Below are 17108 nucleotides of genomic sequence, written 5' to 3' on the forward strand. Positions count from 1 at the left end.
TCCTGCTCCATGGCGACGCTCTCGGGATTGGCTGCAGCGCCCGGAAGTGAGGCGTCGGCGGCAAAATGGAAAGCTGAAGGGAGCGAGGGTGTCTCCCCTCTCTCTCCTTAAGGCCGCCTATGCTAGCCCCGTAGGCAAATAATCCTGATTTAATTTCAGATACCTTCTGGTAAAGTTATTGGTTTTTTAGCTGTGTTTGTCGCCGAGGCCCCAAAGCGAGATGAGCAGGGACGTGAGAGGCGGCAGAGGGGCTGCCCGGGGAAGAGGCCCTCAGGGCTGGCGAGGCGGGTGGCGAGGCGGGTGGCGAGGCGGATGGCGAGGCGGAGGACAGAAGGGACAGTGGAGCAGAATGCCCGAACCTGGTGAGCAGCCCCTGTTTTCTGAGGCCTCAATGTTTTTATTTATACCTACTTTTGCACTAGGCAATTGAGCTGTTTGTTTCCCGGTGCTGTCCCTAAACAAAGGTTCTTCACCTGGTGTGCAAAGCCCAATCAACACACTGATTGGAGATATTTGTCCTTATTCCAATTCTGCAGAATTGTGTGCTGGGCGTTTAACAGCAACCAGCACAGCATACGCTTCTGACAGTCCAATATTTCTGATAAGATGCAGCTGATTGGTGAGCTACAGTTCCTTTACCATCCCTTATCATACATATGCATTTAAGTTAATGTTTTAACGTTCTGGGAGCTCCCCTTAATAGCATCCTTAGCATTTACAAGAGGATGTGTATTTTAGTATTATAATCTCCTAAAGCTCCTCTTGGGCACGCTCTCATCTAGACTCCCTTCCAAAGACTACATCTTGTCATTTTATACTTACATCAGAGACTGGGAGTGCGCTGTCCCCATGGGCCTTATTCACCTTCAGTAATCTCTTGAGGTGGTAATCCTTCAACAATTCAGTTTCTTTGATCTAAATTTCGGTTAATTTTTTCTACATCGAGTCCAGGTGCAAAAGGCACAATTAAATTTCAATTTCAGGAGTTCAGCTAAAGTTCAAAGTTCTATTGCAAGTTTATACAAAGCACTTATGTAACTTTTTAACCACATTCTTTTGACTCACTGGTGGTCAAAAGAATCACTGAGAATAAAACTCGCAAAGTTTTAGTATCCATATTTTTTTAAACCCCATTTTATTTTTTTTTTCCAGTAAGATCTCGACTAGTTCAGTCAACGTTGGACCAATTTATTCCCTATAAGGGCTGGAAACTTTATTTCTCTGAAGGTATTTTTAGACCAAAATTATATGTAGCAAGTATTCCATTTTTTTCTAGAACTGCTTATAAGTAGAGGGAATAAGTTCAACAGAAAGCAACTGAAATTCATACTTGTTATATAGAAACATGAATACAATAGAGATTTCAATCTTGTGGCACACTGTAGTCTCTATGGTCTCCAAACCTTGGAAAGGGATCTTGAATAGTGTGAAATATGATCTTTCTTAAACCTGTTCAAGTAGCCCCATAAAACCTGCAGTGTATCAAAGACTGGAATATACATACCTCTACTGTACTTTTGATCCTGTGTGCTTGTCTTATGTCATCTTAGACAAAGTTTTATTTTGTAACAGGTTTTATAATAGAACAATACTGTGGTAGTGTAGAGATCTATCATCTTCCTCAGTTTTGCAATAGAGAAAAATAATGGAAGATAAATTCCTTGTTTGTGTTATTTTGTGAAATTGAATTAATTATGTCAATTACTAATGCAATGCATTTCTAATTAGCTTATGCTGACAAGTCTCCTTTTGTCCAGAAGACTCAAGCCTTTGAGAAGTTTTTCATGCAACGCATTGAGCTTTATGATAAGGTAAAAGCAAAACAAAACACCTATCCCCCAACCAACCTATTGTTGATAAAATAACATTACAGATTTTATGTATTTTTTCCATGCAAAATAATTTCCATCATAGATATGAAACTTTTATTATGTGATTTGGTTGTGTTGTGTTCATAATTTGAAGTGTATTTTATAACTTAAAACATTTCACAGGATGAAATAGAAAGAAAAGGAAGTATTCTTGTGGATTATAAGGAACTAATACAAGACAAAGAATTGACTAAATCAATACCAAATATATCTACTGAATTAAGGGATATGCCTCAGAAAATACTGCACTGTATGGGTCTGGCAATTCATCAGGTAAATGTTCTAGTACATAGAAGCATAACCCCCACAAAAAATCAGTGGGACTTAGAGGTAATTATCTTATAAAACCCCAATCTGTTTTCCTGTCTTACAGAAATTTACTGTTTATTCAAAACTCAAACTGTTCCATCCCTCCACCATTTCTGTATGGCCTACAAAATCCTGTTTTGAAAATGCTTTGTCTTAGTGCATTTTGCTTATTCAAAGCAGCTGATTAAAACTAAGTGTGGTTCTAGCACTTACATAACAGGGAGTTCAAATTCCTGTTTTATTAATGTACTGCGAATTACACGTGCTGTGTCGCACCTCACGCAGCTGGTGGGTGAATGGCGAGCAGATTCAAGAATTCCTGGCTCTGTTCAATGTCTCTAAGTCGCAGTTCACTGCTTCTTGATAGACAATTTCTCAGATGTTTGTGCTTTAGTCAAGCTACCGCACATTGCCTAACATTAAAGATTATTGTATACATTGGGTTTTTTTCTAATTAAAGAAGCAAACACAATGAATGTGTTGATTTTAAATTTACATTAAAATGCAGCTTAAAGCTCTTCAGAAGCAGAAAAACACTGTTTAATGTGGGACAGCAGAGGGCTTTTTAGATTTCAGCAGTGGGTCTGATCATAAGGGATGGTAATCAAATTCAATAGCCAATCGAATCCATGGTGCATAATATTACATTTGTGCCTGCCTGTCTGTTCTGTCTAGGTGTTAACAAAGGACCTTGAAAGGCATGCTGCAGAGCTGCAGGTGCAGGAAGGATTACCGCTTGATGGAGAACCTATCATAAATGTGCCTCTCATTCATGCTAGGTAATGGGTGTTGAGCATTTGTTTTGTTTTCAGGCGGATTTATTTGCCTAATGCTGTCTAATCATTGTCCGTGTCTGTGTGTGATGCTGAAGCTTACTTATTTTATTGAGAGATTTGACTCTGAAGCTGTTTCCAGAAGAACAGTCTACATTTTGCTTTTTTCCTTCACCATGACAAAATCTAGACTGTCATTCTGAAGACAAAAACAACATGAAACCTGCGTATAAGCTGAAGAAAAGCTTATAAATTGAAAAGTAACTTATAAGTAGAACAACTATTCTGTGAAAGGTGTGTTGATTTAAACCAGAGAAATATATTTAAACAACTTCTGTTTACTGAAGAAGTTGGGAAGGCAATATGATCTAGCCTTTTGTTAGCAAAAGGCTCGTCTTCATAAAGAAGTTTATTTGAAAAGTGTGGACATAAATTACAGCAGGTGTATGAGTTGTAGTTTAGGTTCACGCTTGTAAACTGGAAGTGGTTTATGAGGATGTGTTATTTCATATTAGCTTAAATCTATTAAATGACTACTGGTATGAAAGTCTCAAGAATATTAATTCTAATTAAACAAACTTTAACTTGAAACAAAGAAGCTGAGGCTACACTTATTCTGAACGAGCATGTACTTTAAAGAATCATAATTACTGTTATTTTTAAAATGTGACTTCCTTTGAGTTCTTAATGAAACACGCCCTTAGCACAATTTTTTTTTTCTTTGTCAGAAGTAATGGCATCTCAGACTTCAGGCATCTGAGGGGGACTAGGAGTATAAGCCCTATTTGAGTTTGGTTTGGGGTTTTTTGTTTTGTTTTTTTTTTTCCTGCTGGAGTTGGTTTGGTATGGGAAATCAGCATGTTTGGGCAGCTGGATTTAATTTGGGTGTTTGTCATGCTATATATTTTTAAGTTTTGCATTGTTATAAAACTGCACCCTTATAATTACACAGTAAAATGTGTTTAGGAAAAACCTGTGGCCAAAAAAGGTGTACACAAGCTCTCAGATTCTAAGGGAGAGTTACGGACTGTTATCCTGTAGAAGAAAGTATTCGATAAGTCAAAAAAAAATAATTGTGCTTCTAAAATGGTTCTGCAGCATAGACAAGGTTGAAGTATGAGATGGTGGTGTTCAGGGTCCTAAGCAGAGGAAAACCCTGGATTTCAGGAGCCAGACTCTTCTCATTGGTGCCCAGTGACAGGACAAGGGACAGTGGGTACAAATTAAAACACTGAAAATTCCATGTGAATACAAGAAAATGCTGTTTTGCTGTGAGAGAGGTTGTGCGGTCTCCACCTGCAAGCATATTCAAAACTCAACTGGATGTGTACCTGAGTGACCTGCTCTAGCTGACCCTGCTGGAGCAGGAGGGTTGGACTGGACATCATGAGGTCCATTCCACGATAAACGATTCTGTTTAAAGTTTATTATTCTTAATTATTTGACGAGGTATTCTTTGTTGTCCTTAACAAGGTGCAGTGTGTTGTACTTGATGACAGGTTCTTATGTGTTCGAAACACAAAAGCTTACTCTTCCCGTTGGAGCATATGCATAATAAATCTTTGATCCTTTTGTGTTGCAAGTCTAAACTCTGGTCTTAATCTGAAATAATTCAAAGAGGTGGTTATAGATGACTATAGAATAATTTCTGTTGTATCGCTAGTCTTTGTTGTTTACAGGAGGGAGGTGTCACTACATAAACAAACTGTACAGCTGTTGAGGTGTATACACTTGCGGAATATTAAATGTTATGCTGCTTTCTAGAACAGGAATCAGAGACTGCTATGAGTCCACAGACAAAATATTTCTAATCATTGCTCTGGCTTACTGTTAATCATTGGTGTGTAAATCTTTTTGTTGTTGGGTATGGGACTTTTTTTCTTTGTCTGTGTTTGTGGGGCGTTTGTGGCTGTGTTTGTGGGGTGTTTTTGGGGTTTTTTTGTTCTGCATTTAAGTATGGTAAGCTTTCAAAATGTTAATGCTTAACTTTTGTGTAGGGTGTACAACTATGATCCGCTAACTCAGCTGAAAAACGTTCGGGCCAACTGCTATGGAAAATATATTGCCTTACGTGGTACCGTTGTGCGTGTCAGTAACATTAAGCCTCTCTGCACTAAGCTAGCTTTCGTTTGTGGCACATGTGGAGATGTTCAGAGTGTGCCTCTACCTGATGGAAAGTACACCCTTCCAACTAAGGTAAGGTAAAACGATTTAACTTAATACTTTTTCCGTTATCTCTAGTGATTTGAGAAAAAGCAGCACCACTGGCATTAAAAAAAAAAATAATAAATCTAATCTTTAAAGCTAGGTTAAACAACTGACACATCAGAAAAAATTAAACTTACCATGCAACTTTGTGTTACTGAATACCCTCGTTATTTGAAAAATGTATATCCTGCTGAAACAAAAGCAGTGTGTAGAAACTCCCTCAAATCTAGGAAAAACAATAAACCTCTTTTCATTTCCATTTCACTGGTTATGTTTAAAAAGCCTCCTCCACCTTGCTGCAGTGGTTTTCTATGCTTAGACTGTGGGTTTTTTGTGGGTTTTGTTTACAACTTTCTATTTTAATTTCAGTGTTTTTAATCTGGATTTAAAAAGTCATTAGACAAAGGAAAGTGCTCAGTTCATTTATGTTACCTAATGTGCTCAAGTGAAAAAATTATCTCCTCTGGAACATCTGCAAGTATTAATAATAAAAAAAAAACAAAACAAAACCAAAACCCCAACAACAACAAAACAAAACCAAAACCCCAACAACAACAAAACAAAACCAAAACCCCAACAACAACAAAAAACCCCAACCCAAACAAACAAATAAACAAAATCACCCACTGCCTCCCCTTCCCCCCAACACCCAAAAACTCACAACAGTTCACCCAGGGGATCATACAATTCAGCTGTATTTGCTCTAACAACTATGAGTCAGGGTTCAGCTATCTGCGCTTGATAGCTCTTCAATAATTATGTACGTGCTAATTTGTAGTCCTAATTTAGCTAGCTTTTTTTCTGAAATGGTTTTAGTCAATCACATTGCTTTGCTGTCTTCTTTTTTTTTTTTTAAACCAAATAAGGCAATTCCAAATTATGATTTTAAAAAAGGTTGTAAATGAATTAGAATTACTGTTGTTACAGTGCCTTGTTCCCGAGTGCCGTGGCCGGTCCTTCACAGCTGACAGAAGCTCTCCTTTAACCACTACAGTGGACTGGCAGTCTGTTAAGTAAGCGCATCGTCCCTTCTGCACAAAAATGTAATGCAACAGGGTAATCAGAAAGTGACAGGATGGCTCGTTCCATGTTACACTGTGTAATTTTAATAATCTTATGCTTTTGTGGCAAGCACTCTTCAAAATTTGTATTACAAAGCAGTTGTTTTATCTGAGCGCTAGTATACTTTGTATATTAAACCTACCTTGGAAACTCCTCCTACCATGACTGAGTTCTTTGAGAAATGTTCGGTTTGTGGTCTTTGCAGTTTTTCTAATTGCATCTATTATTTAATTATTTCCTTTAATGAGCTGAAAGTCAGCTAGAAAAGCCCTATTAAATTACATTGGTCAGCTGTCACAGTTGAATGAAATAAAAGTAAACTTGAGGTTTAAAAATCTTGGTTTGACGTGATATTGTGTCCCCCAGTCCTTAAGTTACATTCAGTAGAAGGAAATGGTGCCGTGCCTGCCCATTTTTCTACTTTCTATGTCTAATCAGCGAGTAGGTATGCCTAACATTTCTGATGCCTTTGCTGTGGGGGGACAAGTTACTGTTTCTACAGAAATTAACAATGTTAAAGTGTGGGAATGTGGAGGGTGGATCAGGTTTTCATCATTTCCATCCTAGTATCCGTTATCAGCACTATGGCCGTCCTACTGTTGCCCCACAATATGCATTCAGAAGAGTTTGATGTGTTTCTTGTCCATCCCGTTAGCTTACTGCAGTACGGGTGTTAGCTTGGAAAAAACAGGAGTCTGCTTACTTTTTCCTACTTCTTACATTCATATTCTGTAAGTTCACGTGCTCTGTATCAGAAGTCTTATTGTACCAAATAGCATCTAAATATGTTTTTCTTGATTAATGTTCTGTAATAAAAGTCATTTAAAAATTAATTAAAAAAAAATAGCGCTGATGTTCTTGTCAGCAGCTCTAGATGGTGCTGTTTATTGCAGCTTCTTAAGAAAAGCTTGACTCTGAGCTTCAAGGAAAACTATGAGAGCTCTAAGTGCAGAGCCAAAACTGGAACCTTTTAAAGAACTTGTTAGTTGCTAGCCTTTTACAACTATACAAAGAGTGAGCTGCCGTTCTTGGTATGGTCTGAGGAATTTCTTGGGCTTTGCTATGGTTAAAATGCCAATTAAGCACTTATCAGAGCTATAATGTCTGACATCTTGATTTTTGTGTATGAGGTCCATCTTATTTCACATGCTGGAATTGTTTCTACATGAACATGCTCATCAGTGCTAGAAGACACGAATTTCAACAGTGTTTATTATTTCTGGAGCTCATAATTGCTGTCTTTCTGGGTTTAATGCATAATGTATACCCATTTATTAAAATCAGAACTGAAAAAGCTTGTTTCTCTAAATTCAGCACTGCTGTTTCTAGTATTTATCAGGGCATTTCTGCTGTCCTCCTTTTCAATTTGGAAAGGATTGGTTGGAAGCACGCAGCCGTCAATCTTGTATGCTGTAATTAATTGGAAATCCTTGTGTCTTGCAGGGTGCAAGAGCTCATGTCAGATGATCAACGAGAAGCAGGCCGAATCCCTCGCACAATCGAATGTGAACTGGTTCAAGATCTTGTGGACAGCTGTGTCCCAGGAGATATGGTCACAATTACAGGGACAGTTAAGGTGTCGAGTACTGAGGAAGGTAAAATACATCATTTGAGAACACCTTTTTCTAATGATTACACAAGAACAACAGCCATCCCCCTTAATGTGAGCTCTCCAAGTTGTAAATGCATGAAGTGTATATTTTTTCAGAAGTTCACAGAGTTTTATAATGAGGAGTCATTTTGAAGAAACCCAATGAGCACTGTCTGTAACGTCTACTGATAGGGGCTTTCGCAACCCACTGGTGTAGACACAACTATGGTCCTGAATGTGAAATGCCAGTCTGACATCTGATGTTTTAGTATGTCAGCTGATAGGAAAGCCATCTCTGGACCACTAATGTAGGGGGGTCATCCTTATTTCCTAAAGTCCTTCCGAGAGACTTCTTTTTTTTTTTTTTTTTCTTTTTTTCATTTTCTTTTCTCCAAAGTTAGGCTGTAATAGAATATGTTGCAGAGAACTGCAGTACTGATGTACTCTGAGATCACATTCTCTGCTCAGTAATCATTGGAGAATATAGAAAATGATGAATTATTAAGCTATGTGTTTAATTCTTCTGCACCATGGATTTTTTTTTCATGTAAGTATTGAGTGAAAACATTTTTATATTCAACCTACATTTGACTAGAATAATGTAATAATTTAAAATTCCTGGAAAACTTCATTTATTCTGGGAGAAAATTCTCTCTAGACACATAACACCCTCTTAATCCAGCAAAATATTTCATTGTGTACCTACATTGAGGGAACTTAAAGAAACTTAGTTACTTTTTATCAACTTTTGAAAATGTAGGTGTTCAAGTGCCTATATATGAACATTTGGCATGTGGCTGTACTGAATATTTCTTAACTAACCTCTGTCATTTGTAAATAACATCAGTACTTCATGATGTAAAAAGTATTCCTTCATCCTTTCTCAATTTTTCTAATAGGTGCTTCTAAAAATAAGAATGACAAGTGTATGTTCTTGTTGTACATTGAGGCAAATTCTGTCAGCAACAGTAAAGGCCAAAAACTGAAGAATTTTGATGATGAGACTTTTCAAAGATCGTTCATGGAGTTTTCACTTAAAGACCTCTATGCTGTTCAAGAAATTCAAGCTGAGGAAAATCTGTTCAGGCTTATCGTGAAGTAAGTTGTGTCAGACCTAGAGGGGGTCTAGGATTAGACTTCTGAATCGACATAACCAACGTCAGACAGATGTGAGAGCTAATCTTAAAGCTGTGAAATGTCCAGGGCTTGTGCAACAGATACCACAGAGATTTAACAAACGTTAGCGAGCAAGAAGCTTGGGAGGAAGTGAAAGTATTGCAGTGGGGATGTTAACGCTCTAGGAGGCATTTAAGGATATGGGGAATTTAGGAGTGTTTCAGCTCAACCCCGAGATGGAAAGCCATGGGTAAAAAGGGCAATTAATTAATTTTGCTCCTCACTGAGAAAATTCAACTCTCAAACACTATTTTTACTTTTCTACAGCAGAGAAAAGAGGTGGAAGAACTGAGCAGAGGGTATGAAAGACCCTCAGTTCAGACCAAGAAGTAATCTTCTAGCTGGGGTGTCCCTCAGGTCCTCCCAGTGGAGGCAAAGAAGACAAAACCAGCACCTTTAAAGGGAGGGTTACTTGATAATGATAAGAACGAGTGCAGAAACCACTGGGAAACGGGTTCTCGTCTGTGTTTGTGCAAACTCAAATGAAAGGGTTTTTTTATCATTTCAAGCATACCTGGTTATCTGAAAATTTAGAGAAATTTGATGCTGCTTTTACATTTAAACTGATTCTGCTGTAAATTCTGCAACAACTAACAAAAGACTTCTATAGAAGTTTTCTGTGATAAGGGAGATGGAGCAAGTGATTATTTAATAGTAATACAAGATTTATATTCCGCTTATGTTATAGTGTTCCTTGTTTTTTCAGCTCTCTTTGTCCTGCAATCTATGGCCATGAGGTAAGTAATTTAACAGCTCAGCTTGCAAATTCAGTTTGAAGTGTTTATGCCACAGTAAACTCCTAAAGGATTTATAACATTTCTCTGGGGTGAGGGGAATGGGCAGTGGCTATATTTACAGATGACTGGGTGTCACACACCTGTAAGTTCAGCCATCCAGAAGGAAAGGGTTATTACAGCCAATGGTAGGGAGCTGTCGGTATCAGTCACCATGATCAAATACTCATTAGTGTTGGTATGTTCCACTACAGATTGTAAAGGCAGGTTTGGCCCTCGCGTTATTTGGAGGATGTCAGAAGTTTGTAGATGACAAGAACAGAATCCCGGTGCGAGGAGATCCACATGTTCTGGTTGTTGGAGATCCAGGATTAGGAAAAAGTCAAATGTTGCAAGTATGGGTTGGTTTATTTCTATTGTCTGAGAAAACCAAAGCTGTGTCGGAGATGGAGTTTTTTCGTTTGTTTGCTTGTTTTTTTATTTATTCATTGCTCAGTGCCTGTCACATACCTGGTACCGAACAAATATGCTTTGGGTGTTATCTTTTAAATAAAATAGAGGCACCAGTAACTCTACAGATTTACTGGGAAAGCCCAGCTATAACTGTATTCTGGGCAAATTTAACTGCAGCGTGTCTGTGTTCAAGCTTACTATGCTTTGCTAGTTCATGTTTCAAACTGTAAGCTGCTTTCTGGATATAGAGGCCTGGAGAAGACTAGGACTGTCCTTTATGCCCTCACTGTGGGTAGAACTATGTGTGTTCCTCTGAAGCAGCTTGTGTTGGGCACTAGGACAAGATGTTAGTCTAAAGAGACCTTGGGGTCTCAAGATACAGAAATTATATATCTGCAGTTCTGTGGTGGATAGCATGTCCCCAAGCATTTCAACATACTTTGAAATGTAAGTGCTATGCTCAAGGTCTTAGTAGCTTTGATAACACAGGAGACATTGCTGCGCTGCAAGTATTGTGACCAAGTTATTCCTACTATTCCTGTGACTAAAGTTTTGCAGAAGTAGATCTCTTGGGGTTGCAAGGCGTTATAACTTTACTGTCGGGCCACACTAAGTAGAAAGAAACAAATTTGGGTTTACGTTTAATTGTTTCTCTAGAATAAGGCTTACGAAATTCTTCACCTTGGGTAGGGAAAAATTATTTATTTCTCTTCTAGGCAGTATGTAACGTTGCTCCTCGTGGTGTGTATGTTTGTGGTAATACTTCCACCAGCTCTGGCCTGACTGTTACACTGTCTAGAGATGGGGCTTCTGGAGATTTTGCCTTGGAAGCTGGTGCTTTAGTGCTTGGAGATCAAGGTAATACCTGTAATGCTACAAGTTTTGTGTGACCGCGTGTGGGGTATGCTGCTGAGTCTAAGATTAACTACAATGTTTGCATAATTGGGGACTAAAAATGTAAATTTGAAATATGATATTGGCTTTCCACACCTTGGGAAGTTCTGAGCTTTTCCAGTTACTTCTCTGGAGGTGCTTCCTGCTTCCCTAGGGCTTAGGATGTGTGTGAAACTGGAGTTCTGCAATTCATATACCACCCTTACTGTGTCAAAGCACTAGGATTTTCTTATTGAGAAATCTCTGACTCAAGGGCAGCTGCTGGACTCTTACTGTTTTTGAAAAATAGCTGGCTTATGAGATTTGTCATCTATGTCTATTTTTAAAAAGCTTGTATTGTCATCTTAATGTGTAATCACGACATTGATTCCGCAAGCCAGGCCAGCTTCTTAATTGTTCAGCTGTGGCACCATGAAAGGAAAACAAACCTTGCTGAAATGGAGACTTGGTCCGATGTCTCCTGCAGTCGCCAGGACTCTAGATTGGGCTTCTGATGTAGCACTGGATTGTAGCATACGCTTGTCCATGAGTTAACGTGTTTTCTAATAAGTCTTTGTCCTGTGTTAATTGCTTCCAGGAATTTGTGGAATAGATGAATTTGATAAGATGGGAAACCAGCATCAGGCTTTGTTGGAAGCCATGGAACAGCAAAGCATCAGCCTTGCCAAGGCTGGCATTGTTTGCAGTTTGCCAGCGCGGACGTCTATTGTTGCTGCGGCAAACCCAGTTGGAGGACATTATAACAAAGCCAAAACAGTGTCTGAGAACTTAAAGTGAGCACTTTCTAAAATGCTGTTTATGTAGCTCACGTTCGGGAGCAGGTGCTTCTGGCAGTCTTGTTTTTGCATGTAATTGCTTTCTAGTTCCCTGGGGCTTGAACACAAACTTACTGTAGTAATTTTTTTGTGGCTTTTGAGAGAGAAATTGCTGTTCTACTTTATTCTGAATGAGTGGGATGGGAGCAGAGTCGCTCTAATTTTTTCACTTCTTGATGAGCACTGTGTGGTTTTGTTGTCTTTGCTCTAGAATGGGGAGCGCTTTATTGTCGAGATTTGATCTGGTTTTCATTTTGCTGGACACCCCAAATGAAGATCATGATCACTTACTGTCTGAGCATGTGATGGCAATCCGAGCGGGAAAGCCGGCAGCATGCAGCAGTGCTGTTGTGACTCGTACCAACACGCAGGATCGCTCTGTTCTCGAAGTTGTTTCAGATCGACCGCTGCTTGAAAGACTAAAGGTAGGACTTGTCCCGTGACTGTTGCTATGCCCCTTCCCATGGTGTTCCTTGCACTGGGACCTGGCAGCCCCAGCCTGCTGGATGTCCTGTCTCCCACTCCCATTCTTCTCTTGATAATTGGCTCTGAATTAAGAGAGCAAGCATTTAAAGCTCCAGCCACTGGTTTCTACCAATCGTCTGTTGTAGCTAACATTATCCACCCTGCTGGAGCTGCTAAAGATGTGTCTCAAGCCATCTTCATCTCCACACAGAATAGAATTTATTAGCTGAGCCGGTTGGTTTTTTTTTTGGTTGCAGTAATGAGAAGATACTTTGCATGAGATACTCTAAAGCAAAATCGCCGTGTTATATTTCAATAGAGAGCTACAGAACTAGACTTGATATAATAATTTGATATTACATGATGTGCTGTGAAGTATTGAATCGGAATAAAGCAGCATGTAAACAAATCCTTGGGCATCTGCAGCTCACGACAGATTTGGGGATTATAGGAGAGGAAGCATATTTCTTATTAAACTTAAGTGATCAGTTTGAGGGCTGATATTGTCAAATGCCAGGTCTGGGGAGGAATATTCCCTACTGGAGCTAAATGCATGCACTTTTGGAAATGGGGTGTCAGCAGTGATGGTTTAATCTTCTTTGGAGATATATCTTATAATAATTAGGAAATTGGATTTTCTCTTTTTGAGGAAGAATTCTTGATATAGTTAAACCATGTTTGGCACTTATAATTTGCAAATGAGAAGCTTCAGCTGTTTTTTCTGAAATGGCTGAGTGTGTTTGATTACATGTCTAAGCAGTGTATGGACTTTTTACGTACACAGTTCATACATGAAGCACTACAGTGAGGATTTCACCAGATAAGGCATAGAAGATGAAGATTTTATGATAAAACTTGTGTTGTCTTGACAGACAGAAATCTAAGCTCTTTGTAACTGGGTTAGATCTTACCAGGAGAAAACTTTGATGCCATTCCACACCAGCTGCTGAGGAAGTATGTTGGATATGCTCGGCAGTACGTTCACCCAAATTTATCTCCAGAAGCTGCTCAGGTCCTGCAGGAATTCTACCTTGAGCTCCGGAAACAGAACCAAGGAGTAGACAGCACACCAATCACCACGAGGCAGCTGGAGTCACTGATTCGGCTTACGGAGGTAAATGCAAGTTGTAATACTTCAGGGATTGAAAGCAAAGAGATTATTCCTAAACGACTACTGATATCCTGTAACTTTTGACAGCTTATTCACTGCTAGAAATCAGTGAGAATGCAAGAGATTTGCAAATGCTTAAGAGCTACTGTTCCTTAAAGCATCTTATAAAGTAAAACATGCTTGAGAGGGTGGAAAGAGAATCTATCACATTCTCACAAAAGGAAAAAAAGTAGGTGCAGGCAGAGACAAGCTGCTGCCCATCTTGTTTTCCTTAGTTCTATGCATTAATAACACTATTTGTGACTTGCTGCTTCCCAAGAATACACTATTAAAAAGCAAATAAACTCCAAGCTACAGCCTAATAATGCAAGTATGCAGGAGATGACACTGGAAAGCTATCCAAAAAAAAAAAAAAAAGAAATCTTCCTCTAAATCCTGTAATCCTGTTCCATCTCTGCTCCTAAAATTTGTGCTTGTTGTAGAGCGATGGTAGCCTTTTCTCACATCAGCTGTAATATATTTTAAATATAACTTTGTGGGGTTTTTTGTTTTGTTTTAAGGCACGATCAAGGCTGGAATTAAGGGAGAAATCTACCAAGGAAGATGCTGAGGATGTAATAGAAATAATGAAATATAGGTAATACACACTGCTTTAAGTAAAGCATCACAGTGCTATTCATTCAAAGCTTTTTTTTTTAATACAGATATGCAAACAGGGTGAAGAAATGACTTTACCAAGTTTAGGCCCATGATACTAATATTCAGATTTGTTAGCTCTTCTTCAAAGTCTGACAGCAGCCCTAAGTTGAATACAATTGCTTAGGCCTTTGAGTTGTATCACTGTCGCAGTTATGTGTCTCCATGCACAGGAACTTAGACATGAGGTGCTGCCAAAAATGGTTGGGTTTTTTTTTTTTCTCTCATGTGATTACTCTCTGTTGTTGCAGTTGAACAATTTAAGTTTAAAAGTGATTTGGACGGGTGCTTAGTCTAGGTTCCCTAGATAGTGACTTTCTGACTAGGGGATAGTTTCCTAGGTGGCTTCTAAAAGCTTTCTCAAGCAGTTGTGCTTCAGGAAGCAAATTCATGTACTCTTGCCTTTACCTCCTGTTGATCTTTTTTTATGTATTTTTAGCATGCTGGGAACCTACTCCGATGAGTTTGGAAAACTGGACTTTGAACGTTCACAGCATGGGTCGGGGATGAGTAATCGGTCACAAGCGAAAAGATTTGTTTCTGCCCTTAACAGTATCGCAGAGAGAACTTACAACAATCTCTTTGACTTGCAACAGCTTCGACAGATTGCCAAGGAGCTACAAATACAAGTAAGTTTGGAAATCAAGCATTTCTTCAACAACAAACTACGAGACCCATCAAAATTATTCATTGTGAAATGGAAAGTGGAAAAGGCATCTGTTGTGCCTCTCTGCAACGAACAGAAATAAGCAGTGTTTGCTGCTCTTGGGCCGAACACTCTTCCCGAGTTGCCTTTGTGAGCTTTACTAATCTTACTAGCTGTTTGACAGGAACAACCCCTTGCACTAGTATGGGCTGGTTCTGCTTCTGAAGCTGGTCCTTAACAAGATTGTGCTTTGTTTCATGAAAGGCAATTTTGGTCTCAGTATACTTTACTTATTCTGGCTCCCCAGGGGACACACCTATTTTAATTCCCAAGTTTCGGCTGTTGTGGTGTCCATGTCCTATTTCTGCTTGGCCTTCTCTGGCCCAGATACACCTTTTAGGTTTTCATTCCTGCTTCGAGCGTCCTAATATTGTAACTTGATAGGAACTTCATGTAGGCCAGATGGCCACAAATGTGATTTATCCTGTAACTGATTTGCATTCTGTACTTGTGGGGGACTTGAACCAAACAAAAATATCGATAGCTAATTCTACTTTTTGCTTCATTGTAAACAGCTTAAAATGCCAATTTAAAACTTCAAACTGAATTTCAGTGTAATGAGTGAAAAATTGTGATAATGAATTTCTCTTTATGGCACTTACTATGGGCAATAATCCAGTTCTTTCTGTTACCTGGTTAACCTACTTTGGCCTGCTGGGGCGAGATGGCTTCAGTTGCCAAACTTCTTCAAATCTTGACCGTACATAAGACTGGATTTGGTGTGAATCCTGTCTGACATGACATTTTATTGCCAGCTCTCTTCTCGCGTGATCATTCATTCAGCGACTAATTACCTGCAGCTAATTCAATTAATTCTAATTTTCCCTTTATAGATAGAGTATTTTTTGCCCATTCAAAGTTCTATACCTGCAACAAATACTTGGAAATCAGTGAGAGTTGTAGAAATTGAACTTTTCTTTGGTAGATACTTGCGTTTCAGAACTTAGATGTATACATATGTAACTCTGCATGCTTTCTGCATGTCAGAAAGTGGAGAACACTTGTTCTGTGTAACACCACAGTAACAGCAGTGTCTAAGTAAAACACGAAAGGGTGCAACCAACTAGGCACCTCCGAGTAGGTCAGCCATTTGCTAAGGAAACTAACTGTTCTTAGCTCGCTTTATTTCAGTAAGTTCCTTCAAACTGTTTATGTTGCATTACATCAGATAAAACGTCGTTCTTCCTATTTGATATTTGTGTCTGTCTTTTCGTTTTCCAGGTATCCGATTTTGAAAGCTTTATTGGATCCCTAAATGATCAGGGTTATCTTTTGAAAAAAGGGTCAAGAATTTATCAGCTTCAGACTATGTGAAAAGAGCCGCTGTGATGAACTTCCTTGAGACACAATGGTTATGTCTGGGGTGGAACCGATGGACCTGCGGCAGTAAAGCAGCTGAAACCGCAGCCTGCCGTGGCAGCCGATGTGCTGCTGGCACTGTCGCTCACTGGGGTGGGAGATGCCCTTCCAAAAGCTAGTGGTGCCCCCGGGCTTGCTTTTCATTGTCATAGGACAAGCTGGACTCGTCCTATAGATGTGCTAGCCCAAACCTGCTGGTCTTAGCCCTCTGTAAGACTGGCATGTTCCTCATCATCCTTGAGGAGCAGGAAGTGTCATTTTTATACTGACGCTATCACAGTGCCATAACAGATTTTAGGTTAGTGGTGTTGGACCCACAAATCTAAAACCAGACATCTTTCATGAGAAGATGACGAGTTGTGTTTTTTAGCACCGTAGTTCATTTGAGCAATTTAAAGTATAGAAATGTTTCAAAAAAAGTTGGGAACCTTCAAGTTGAGACAACACAGTTTTGTAGCTGTAAGAAGCGATACCATATTGACACTGCCTTGATTTTCTGCTTTGCAGCTTTGTATTTATCGGTCTTTGTAGTTGAGATTGTATTTGAAATGAAAGTCAGATTTAAGAAAATATACTTAGTACAATATTTAATTTGTAAAGCAAGAACTGTATTTTATTTATGTCTTTCATTAAACTATATATGAGAAATCTGTGATTTGTTCAAGAGTGTTATACAGTAACAGTGAACACTGGCGTGGGCGTTAACAGCCATTAGAAGATACATAACACAAACATGTTACGTATGTCTCTCTGTAACTCTGTTCCTGCCACAGAAGAATGTGTGTTCTGCAAAAGTAAAAAGTGGGGAATGTTTCCTGACTTTTCTGAAATCAGAATCATGGTCTAGTGCAATAAAACAGCCAAGGAGAAGCTTTCTGTGTAAGT

General features: G+C 39.0%; 1 protein-coding gene across 1 annotated transcript; it reads left to right on the forward strand.

Annotated features, from left to right (window-relative positions):
- The first annotated feature begins 82 nt into the window (after window positions 1–82).
- Window positions 83–16767, forward strand: MCM8 (minichromosome maintenance 8 homologous recombination repair factor). The gene is made up of 18 exons (XM_054195537.1): window positions 83–362; window positions 1153–1227; window positions 1729–1811; window positions 1995–2144; window positions 2856–2959; window positions 4951–5149; window positions 6089–6174; window positions 7667–7818; window positions 8714–8912; window positions 9697–9727; window positions 9979–10119; window positions 10894–11035; window positions 11649–11844; window positions 12098–12311; window positions 13256–13465; window positions 14023–14099; window positions 14598–14787; window positions 16086–16767. Exons 1-18 carry the CDS (start codon window positions 221–223, stop codon window positions 16176–16178), a joined length of 2484 nt encoding a protein of 827 aa, XP_054051512.1. The 5' UTR covers window positions 83–220; the 3' UTR covers window positions 16179–16767.
- Window positions 16768–17108: the final 341 nt, after the last annotated feature.

The sequence above is a fragment of the Rissa tridactyla genome, chromosome 3 (assembly GCF_028500815.1).
Source record: "Rissa tridactyla isolate bRisTri1 chromosome 3, bRisTri1.patW.cur.20221130, whole genome shotgun sequence".
Lineage (NCBI taxonomy): Eukaryota > Metazoa > Chordata > Aves > Charadriiformes > Laridae > Rissa > Rissa tridactyla.